The sequence below is a fragment of the Sinocyclocheilus anshuiensis genome, unplaced genomic scaffold (genome assembly GCF_001515605.1).
Source record: "Sinocyclocheilus anshuiensis isolate Anshui unplaced genomic scaffold, SAMN03320099.WGS_v1.1 scaffold3242, whole genome shotgun sequence".
NCBI lineage: Eukaryota > Metazoa > Chordata > Actinopteri > Cypriniformes > Cyprinidae > Sinocyclocheilus > Sinocyclocheilus anshuiensis.
This window is the reverse complement of record NW_015541065.1, coordinates 70820-81701: the sequence shown is the minus strand read 5'-3', so window position 1 is coordinate 81701 and position 10882 is coordinate 70820. Positions and strand designations below refer to the sequence as shown.

General features: G+C 35.1%; 1 protein-coding gene across 1 annotated transcript; it reads right to left on the bottom strand.

The window, feature by feature from the left end:
* Positions 1-1619: 1619 nt before the first annotated feature.
* LOC107690661 (overexpressed in colon carcinoma 1 protein homolog) lies at positions 1620-8775 on the bottom strand. The gene is made up of 5 exons (XM_016489043.1): positions 8709-8775; positions 7488-7512; positions 6422-6537; positions 2719-2753; positions 1620-1652 (listed from the first exon to the last, which is right to left on the bottom strand). The coding sequence occupies exons 1-4, from the start codon at positions 8746-8748 to the stop codon at positions 2749-2751; spliced, it is 186 nt and encodes a 61-aa protein (XP_016344529.1). The 5' UTR covers positions 8749-8775; the 3' UTR covers positions 1620-1652; positions 2719-2748.
* Positions 8776-10882: the final 2107 nt, after the last annotated feature.

Below are 10882 nucleotides of genomic sequence, written 5' to 3'. Positions count from 1 at the left end.
TATATATATTATAATGTTACAGCAGATTTCTACTTCAAATAAATATTATTTTAAAAACTTTTAACATCAAATAATCCTGAAAATAAAGGTATCAAGGTTTGCACAAATATATTAAGCACAACTGTTTTCAACATTCATAATAATAAGAAATGTTTCTTGAACAGCAAATCAGCATATTAGGATGATTTCTGAAGGATCGTGTGACACTGAAGACTGGAATAATGGCTGCTGAAAATTCAGCTTTGCCTTCACAGGAATAAATTACATTTTAAAATATATTATAATAGAGCTCTTTTAAATTGTAATAATATATTTTTTTAAATTAATGTTTTGCTGTATTTTTGATCAAATAAATGCAGCCTTGGTGAGCATGAGACACTTATTTCTTTAAAATAATCTTATTGACCCCAAACTTAAATTTAAAATCTAAAATAATAATACTAACATGATATTACTTTTATGATGTTTTATGGTAATTATATAGCCCATAATATGACCAGTACATCCTTCAAAATTCCTCCTTTTGTGAGACACAAAAGAAAAAAGGTATACAGGTTTGGAATGACATGCGGGCAAGTAAGTGACAAAACATTTTCTTTTTTTTGGGAAACTGTCTCTTTAAGGAGTGAGAAAAGTGAGTTCACGGGAGTTATGGGAGTTCAGCTAGAACCCGTGTCACAGTGTCGGCTCACATCCTGCCATCCCTCAGGAATCAGTGTCTCATTCAGCACCCGCTGTGACACAGTCTGGCTCAAGCGGTCCCTTTCTTTCTATCACTCTCCGTCTTTCTCTCCTCATCTCTTGTCCCCTGTGTCACAGGAGTGTGTGTGTTCCAGCTGACCTGATGCTGAAACGTGTGAGTGCTAGCCTACTTACACAGTCCTCGGTGTTCTCACAGGTCAGGTGCTGCTAGCACAGATACACTCGTTTTAAAACTTGTTCTTCAGAGGCTCTCACTGGGTCACTCTAATTAGATTACAGAGATGGAGGGACCTTAAACCCCATCACAAACACATAACCCTTGATTTCACCTCCAGAAGACCGTACGGGGCTTGAGGACTCACCTGATAGACCAGCAACAAGTTCCTTCAAAGGCACTTCATGTACTGTACTTCTTTAGTCATCTTGCAAACATGACACTCAACAAATTTTTTTCTTATACATGCTTGTTGTTAAGACTAGAGAAGAGTGTCTCAAAGGATGTGAATCAAGTAGAAAGAGTGAAAGAACAAAAACACAGACTCATAAGTGCATAAAAAGTGCCTTACTTAAAAACAACTTGTGAAACCTCTTGATAAACATGTGACAGACAGCAACATCAGAGGGAAAAGGTTGAGCTCAGAGACACATTTACAGTATCTTCATTGCTCTGTGATTGTCATTAACACCTGTGTGTCATTGTCCTGAGAAACAAGGTGCTGGTAACAGTTGCCCTTAAATGCGCTGAGTGATGCTAACAATCTCAGATTTGTCTTTGACCTCTGACCTTGTCAGCAGAACTAATTCCAGTTCAGTTTCCAGAGAGTTCAATTAGATGATTGGCTCTCAGAGGATTCCGGCGTGTCCCAATGAGCCAATCAACGATGACGAAAATTGCGTCCTGTTGAGATTATTACGCTGCACTTTTCAGCCAAAATTCCCTCCGGAAAGCCCTGCGAAGTAAATAAGAAAGTGAGCAGTCAAGGTACATTCAAATACATTGTGTATCTGTCGAAAAAACTTTTGCTCTGGCCATGAAGAACCTTGAACATCCATGAAATCTTTGCAGTCCACAATATACTCTTAAAAATAAAGGGGTTTCGTAACGATGCAATAACAACCCAAAGAACCTTTCAGAAATCAGTTCTTAAAACAACATTTTTTTCTTAGTGTGAAAAATAGTTTAATAATCTAAATAACTTTTTTTCCACTATAAAGAAACTTTACTGTGCAATCGAAGGTTAAATGGATTTTAAAGGTTCTTCATGGAAACATTGATGCCAATAAAGAACCTTTCATTTTTAAGGGTGTGGTGGGAAAAGGTTCTTTAGATTATTAAAACGTTCTTTACAATGAGAAATGAAATGGTTCTTTTAAGAACGGTTCACTTTGGGGAACCAAAAATTGTTCTTCTATGCATTGCTGTGAAACCCCTCTTTTGGAACCTTTCTTTTTAAGCAGCATTTTAAAGGTACGTCAGACACAACATCTTTTCCAAATGGATGTCAAATACCTTGTTTTAACTCAATTTTCAGGCAGAATGAATTACATGCATCCTTCTTCAATAAGCTTAGTGAAGAAAATCCAAGATGGTGGACCAAGTAAGAAAAACAGTCTAAATATAATTTCATTTAGTAGTGAAAGGTGTTGTTAAAAACAGTATAATTCAGTATAATTCAAAATGGGTTATTGTGCTCAATATTTGTGTGTGCTGTGTATTTTTTATGCCTTTTAGAGTGTTGCACTGTTAGCTTAGCGACATGCTAATGTCAAACTCCATTGAAATCAATTGATTCGTGTCACACAGAGTTGCTGCCCAGCATTCCAAATCAGTCACTTATTACTGTTAGGTTCCCTTAAAAGCTAGCTACCTATGTAGGCAGCTCGTTTCTTCATATGATTTATGTTGTTTGCTTTGCTTTTTTAAAGATGTAAAATTAAACACCCAAATGTGTATGAATTTTAAGCCACAAAGAAGTGATATACTTTGAAGTTGTAAGAAAACAAAGATGGGCTTACCTTTATCTGTGCCTTCAGCTCAGAATATCATTATTCTGTTGAAGAAAATATGCATTAGTTGATATACATACACATACATACATACATACATACATACAGGGTGAAAACTTCAGGGTAGTAACCTGGGTAGTATATGTTTTAGTAATTAAGTAGTTAAGTTTTAAGTAATTTTTACTTTATTTGCACTGCTTTCTCACTTATTTTTTTCTAACATTTAAAAAAATATTTCTATATAGCTTTAATTAGTTTCAAAAAAGCATTTCAAAAATCTTTTTTTTCATTTAATAATTATATTTCATTTTATTTCAGCTTTATTTCAATTACTGAAAATGATTTTGACTAAATTTAGTTTTAGTTACCAATAACAACACTGTGTTTCCCCCCACATACAAACCCTTAGCTTTGTTAGCACTCTTTTTGGTACTCCGCACTTTACGCTTTCCCTGCGGAGAGATGTTTCTCCAATTAACACATCCCAGAGCCTCCAGGAACAACTCACCCCACACACACACACACACACACACACACACACACACACACGTAAAGTGTCCTAACTCACACTGCAGTCCTAAATATAATTCATTGCTTTAATTTAAGATTTTTTTAATTTTTAGAAATCTCCATGTCTCCGTTAATTCTTTACATGAGACCAGAGTGAATTGAGGAAATTGGTTTCCATTGTGTGAGTAATAAGTTTCAGGAAGAGGAGGCTGATTCTTAGGACACTGAAGAAACTTCATTCTGACTGCATTCACACTCACACTTCCTCTAGCCTACTTTCTCTTTCAAAATGTGTGTGTCTCATTGGATTAACAAGGTAAGGAGAGAAAAAAGGTACAAAATTCATAAGTAGGTCTATTTTCTTGACTTAGAACATCATGCCACTGTTCTGGTTTAAGACAGCATCAAATTAACACTTAAAAAGATGTGTCCCGAGATTTGAACACCAGTATGTGTCCTGGATATTAATTTTGCTCTGACTATTGCTACGCTGACAACAATGACATCATCATAAAATATTCATTCTGGATTGTGATTTTGTGTTGGGATTTATTTTTTATTTTTTTTTACACCTATACAGTTCATTTTAATTACTCTTTTGTTTCTTGCATCTATTTAACCTTCATTAGGCACCTGTTTTCTGTTTTGATTGTCTGACACTGACTGTAAAAAAAAAGGCGTTTACATTTTCTTTCATTAGCTAAAACCTAATCAATACAAATCACCGTGCTCGCCCAGCTGAATTAGGTGCCACGACCTATATTTCTTCAAACATAACAAAAGGTCTGCACTCTAAAGTCTTTTATTTGAATCAAAGCAGGGGATAACAAACATTTCAGCTATCTGTCTTCGTCTATCATCTGTCTATCTTCTCGATGATTATATAACAAACAACATACATCAGGTGATTATAATTCACCAATCCACAGACTCCACCTTAACATCAAAAATTAATTAATGGGAACAATACCACATCAGGCAAAAATGGCGTTCATAAACATTGTACCCCAAAAAAAAAAAAAAATTAAATACAGAAAACATGAAAGGTCAAAATCCTAATTTCAACCCAAAGGTGACATTGTCTTTAAGTAAAACATCCCAAAAATGCCTCTCTTTCTAAGAGTTGTTTTTTTTATATAAGCAGTGTTGGGGGTAACTCGTTACAAGTAATGCGAGTTATGTAATCAGATTACTTTTTTCAAGTAACTAGTAAAGTAACGCATTACTTTTTTAATTTACAAGAAAATATCTGAGTTACTTTGTTTTCCCATTTATTGACTGACAGCTCTCCTGTCCCCATATTGGGAGAAATCGGGAGTACAGAGGCATTGTGTGCGCTGTGTGAACATGATGTTACTGTAGTTCTAGACTAAATGTGAATGTGCAGTAATTCATCCCACTCACAAAAAACAGATTTAGTATTCATCAAAATGAATTAAAACAGTGAAATGCAAACTCAGAATATGACGCAAACCTGCAATAATTAAATATGTTAAATAACACAAATGTATCTAATGAGTGTAAATTATCATTTTTATTTTAATTATTAAATGGATGCCACCTTATTGGTACAATAAAGCCCTCCCTACACCTACCCTAACCCTACCCGATACTTTATTTTCAACTTTTTGATTATTTCCTTAATTTTTATTGAAAATAAATGCCTTTACGATGTGATACGAGATTTGAAAAGGGAGAGAAAAAAAAGTTCGGCAAAAGGTGGGATCGAACCCGGGTCGATCGCATCAAAAAGCCAACAACACACACTTATCCATCTGCGCCACTGGAGCAGATGTTTTATAGCCACTTTTAACTAAATGTAAATATATACTCCGTATTTTTTTATTACATAGTAAGGGCAATTCATACAATACATTTAAACTGAGCTACTTTAATACCATCTCCGAACTTTGTACCAGGACTCTGCTGTTCTTCGGCTGGTTCTTCCCTGTATACGTTGATTGACAGATGTCTCGTCCAGTCAGCGGTGAGTAATCCCAAACCAATGGCGCTGTCTCAAACTATACCTACCTCTTCCGGTTTGTCTGATTTGTCGTTGTGTTTTCTGACTTGTTAATTTGTTTTCAGATTTGTCCTTGTGTTTTCTGACTTATTTTGTTTTCGAATTTGTCATTGTGTTTTCTGACTTGTTATAATGTTTTCTGAATTGTTGTTGTGCTTTCTGAATTGTTATTTTGTTTTTTAGACTTGCATTTGCGTTTGTAATTTGTTATTTTGTTTTCAGAATTGTGATTTGTTTAGCACTTCTCGGCCACCGTAGGTTTCTTCTCCTGCGTTCTACTGTACAGACGTTTATTTGCTTTTGCTTCAGCCTGAGGTTTATTCATTACACTTTTTGGTGTGAAAGGGCTTTTATATTTGCTATAAATAGAACTTCTTATATTAAAAACAATCAAGCCCTGCTTATATTTAAAAAGTAACGCGAAAGTAACGCAAAAGTAATATAACGCATTACCTTCCATAAAAAGTAACTAAGTAACGTAATTAGTTACTTTTTTAGGGAGTAACGCAATATTGTAATGCCCCTTTCCCCAATACTGTTTATAAGTATCTCCACCACAGCGAGAAACTTTCACTACTTCAATGCCATTACTGCACGTTAAGTTGTTCTATATCATGGTTACAATCAATAAAATGTCTGCCGACCGGAGAAGTAACGCCATGTCTATGAATAGCTGATTTATGTTCACTTACTCTAATTCTTGATGACTTTGATGTCTTTCCTTTCCAATATACATCAATGGAAAAGAGCATTGAAGCAAATAAATAACATTTTTAGTATAACATGTTATACAGGATTTTAATCTGATACACTTTTTTTGTAGAAAGACATGTAAAGTTTTTACACTGTAACACAGAAGAACATGATGTACAATTCCGAAATGGAAAACAACTTCTTGTCATTGCGTACAACATCTAACTAACATATTTGCCAAAATTTGAGATCTTTTATAAGTGAACATCTGAGGATATTTGAAAACATCTTTTAATAATGGATCTGAAGTTAAGATAAAACCTAAAAAAAAAAACATTTTTTTTTTTTTTATTTAAAAACTAAAACCCTGTTATTTTGCTGCCTTGCAAGCACCAGTTTTTAATTCTGGACATGCATATGTTTGTTTTTGTTTTTTTTACTCAAGACACCTGTGGAAGTGCATGTATCACTGGGTCTGTTTCTCACCTTTGTGTGTGGAGGGTGTTTGTCCGGTGGCCACGTTGCTGAGGTCTGCAGGTAAGCCCACATACACTCCACCATAGTTCCTCCTCTTCTCATCGTCCATTGATGAATCGTCCTGCCTGTGGGCCCACAACCAGAACAGAACCAAGAGATGATCCAATGGGCTGATGTAAGAGGCAGAAAGCACAACTTAGAAAAGTTTGTTGCTTTATTATCCATATTACTGTAAAAGTCTCAATAGCAACAAACCTTTTAGCAGCCCTGGAGTAAATGATTGCATTTGACTGAACAAATTTTGAGTATCATATCTGGCAAATTGTGTGGTCCATTAAGTCTTGAGGGGTCATGCATCAAATTAGGAGTTTGGAGAGATTATCCTACAGAGAACCTTGATTAGAAGCTCTGAGAATTGATTAGCAGAGCTTTTAGTATGGCAAGTCTAACATTGTTCTCAAAAGAGACTTGTGAACATGGTGTTTCAGTGATGGTGTTTTTGTGGTGAGTGTGTTTTTTAGTGGCAGTCAAGGACTTGATATGTGCACGCGAGACTCTGTCCTGCTGTGTGGGTGCTTGTTGTTCAGATGTGAGAGAGTAATTCCAGGAACTGTTTGGAAAATGACAGGCAGTGTTCAAAACCCCACAATGTTTTTTTCTAAGAAGGGAAATTGATTGACAAGCAGTTCCAAAAACTGAAGGACACTGCGAGGATTACCAGTATCTTCCCTCCTGGTTATATATTCTCTCTTTCTGAAGTCAGAGCCTTTGAAAAAAAATATGACGAGACTTCAGAAAAAAATGAATCCACCGCAAATGTACAAAAATTTGTCACCACAAAACCAGCGTTACCTAATACCAGTATATTGTTATGTGAGTATTGTTACTTTTATGCGTAATATTGTTAATGTAATAATATAATATAATAATATAATAACTGTAATTAATATAATTTTTAAAGTTTAACCATCATATTTCTGTGCATCTGTGCATACAGTACATGCATATACATTTTTTTTATTATGTGAAAACTATGGGTGCCACGGTATATTTTTGCTGTCCTGGTAATACTCACACATCTATGGCTGACTCAGATGGACCTGTGGAAATAAACAAACACAAATTAGTCATGCCATATGTTCCTTGATCATTATATACAGTATACAGTATACACATGGAGTCATTTTAAAAGAACATATTTATTGCTCTCTTGAATCTGATTCATCTGCTTAACCGACATTTCCACTTGCTTGAAAGAAAACGGATTGATTAAAAGTGAATTGATTAAAAATCAGTGCAAGTAATTATGTAGTTATTGTGTTATTACAATGTAATAAAGATGTAGGGAAAGTGTTGTTGGGCAGATTTGTCATTCGCTGATATGGCGAGAGCTCCATCCAATGTCTGGTCAATCAAACTATGAGTCATCAGCGAACACTAGTGTGTGTGTGTGCGCGCAAGTACAGTTCTTAAAGTTCTGACAGGTGGTTATGTGTCTATTAATATCATATATGAATGATAGGGAAGGAAAAATACATATTGGCTAGCTCTCCACAGAAATATTAGACCATAGACTTCATTACATCATTACATTACAATCAGTCGTAACATTACATTCTGTTAAGATATACTTTGATTATAATCAAATATGATAACAATTTGAAATAAATGGAAACAAATTTTTGTAAAGTACAATCCACTAAAATCCATGAATTCCTGCAGACACAAGTCTGATTTACAATGCAAATAACATCTTTTCATCACCCTGTAATGCTTAAAATGCTATTCAAAATGACTGTTTGATGACTCCACTAAGACCCTCACAAAGCGGTTCATATTTATTCATGCCCATTCCTGCCTCGGCTCCTGTTTATTTGTGTGTGTGTGTGTGTGTGTACCCATGTGAGATGACTCATACTAAAGCGCTGTTCAGATTGCCGTCTAACTCTGCTGATTTCTGAAGAATGACTGAGGACAGAACACACACACACACACACACACACACACACACACACATACACACACACACACACACACACACACACACACACACACACACACACACACAGTGAATCTAGATGTGTGAATGATTCAGTCCTGACAGACACTCAGAACTCCCATTCACAACATGAGAGCATCTGGCCAGCAGCCAGTGGTTAGTGGAGGAGAGAAAGATGACTGGATGGCTAAACTCACATGAGCAGACATGGCCTTGTTTACAGAGACCACACACAGCAACAAACAGACTCACACACTTGTGCACACAGACGTAAAGGTAGAAAAGCAGCACACTTACCTGCAGCTGTGCTGGCAGAGGTGGAATTCCCACAGCCCATGCTTTAAACTTTGCCAAAGTCAATCAAAGAGATGGAAATCCGAGATTACTGGAATTGGCCGGGAGAAGGATGAATGGAGGGATGAGGAGAGAGTGAGGATGAGGGAAGTGCAGTCTGATGGCTGAGTCTGAATGTGTCTAGTGTTTGTGTTTGTGTGTGTGTGTGTGTGTGTGTGTGTGTGTGTTGGGAAGAGGGCTGATAACGCTCTTGGAAAGGCAAAGCTAATTACAAGAATAAAAATACAGTGTGTGCAATTTTACATTCTCTTTAGATTAGTGGTTCTTAACCAGAGGTCAAAGCAAACTTGCAAAAAAAATTAATTATAACAAATTATAGTTAATATATGAACATTAATAATAACAATAATAATAATGTTTTTTGTTATAATTATAAGACATTTTTACCACTTTTTTTTTTGCATTTTGCATATTAATAAATACATTGACATATATAGTATATTAATATGTAATAAATATAAGAACAATCATAATTTTGCAGCACAAATGTATTACTATTATTATTATTAATTTAACAATTAAAATGATAAAACCAACATATAGTCCAAAATGTAAACTAACATTTTGTATTCTTTGCAACTTGCATATTATTACTATTTCTAATCATAAATATTAACATATCTAGTATAATCATCATCGTCATCATATATAAATTATAAAATATTAATAATATGTTGCTAATATATTATTAATAATCATATATAATAATATATATTATAATAGACATATTATCTTTAATTTAATTTTGTATTATAAGTTACAAAGGTTGAGATCTGCAGATAAACAACACAATAATTACAGTGATGTATACAGAAGTATGTTGCATGTGAAAATGGTAGAATGACAGATATAGATGGATTGTAGCTTATTAGGAGAAGCATTCAGCATCACACAGTAAATGTCTCAGTGCTCTCAGCCTTTTGCCAGTTGTTTTAGCAGGCAGGTGAGGACATTGACTAATTATACATGCTGCTCTGGGTGGAAATGGGTCTCTGAGTCGTGTACAACATAGAACAAAACAAAACAAATAAAAAAACAGAACACTATGGTGATCAAATGGCTAGAGGATCTGACCAGTGACATGAATAACGCCACATAGAGCATCAGAAAAGAATAAAGACTACAGCACAGTGCTTTATCTGTTATCTGTGGAAGCTTGCTGACAAACTCAGATTTGTAAGATTGTCAGAATTGAGATAAAGGTCACTTTTTTAAAAGAAATTCTGTGGTAGGAAAAAAACAACAACAACTGAGATGTAAACTCAGAATTGCAAGAAAAATAGCGAGAATGAGTTTTTATCTAGCAATTCTGACTTTTTTCTTCAGAATTGTGAGTTATATCTTGCAATTATGATTTTATATCTTGCATTTCTGTCCGAATTGTGAAATAAAAAGTCGCAATAACTTATTTTTTATTTATATTCCATGGTGGAAACAGGCCACCATAGTTATTTGATTTAGTGTGGATAGCAACTACTGATTAGATCTGTAAAATTGTCTTCGTCCTTTTAAGGTGGATACATTCTAGAATATAACTTATTTTCTTATTCTCTCTCTCTGTATTCAACCGGTAGTGAGTCATACACGTGGCCTTTTCACAAGCGTTACTTCTCTTCACTGTGCCTCCACTTACACTTAGATTAAAACTCCCCGAGAACGCTTAATGCTTTAGAGTCATCAGGTCAGTCTACAACTCCATTTAGACCTTGGACTATTCAGCGCTATTCTTAGTCACGGAAAGAAGGGCCGTTTTTGTTTTGTACTTTCCCATCACAGGAGCAGTCAATGATACCACAGGAACATAATTAATTGATTTCTCCCTCCTTTTTTTACTCTAGAATGGGTGTAGTGAAGGATTTGTGCAGCAGAGGGCAGTATATTAACGTTGTTAACAAGTGTTTATAGCTCATTTTACAGTAGGTAAACACATGTGATACTGGCATTCTATTCCTGGAACAAAATAAACCTCACACTAAGAGGCAGAACCTGAAGAGGAAAGTGCCTGAAAATACCTGGGAAGTGAAGTGAACAAACAACTCCAGCACACAACATCTAATTTAATGTCCTTTTGCTTGTTGGCCTTCAGTAAATGGCGTCACAGCCTCGTCTTTATGTTG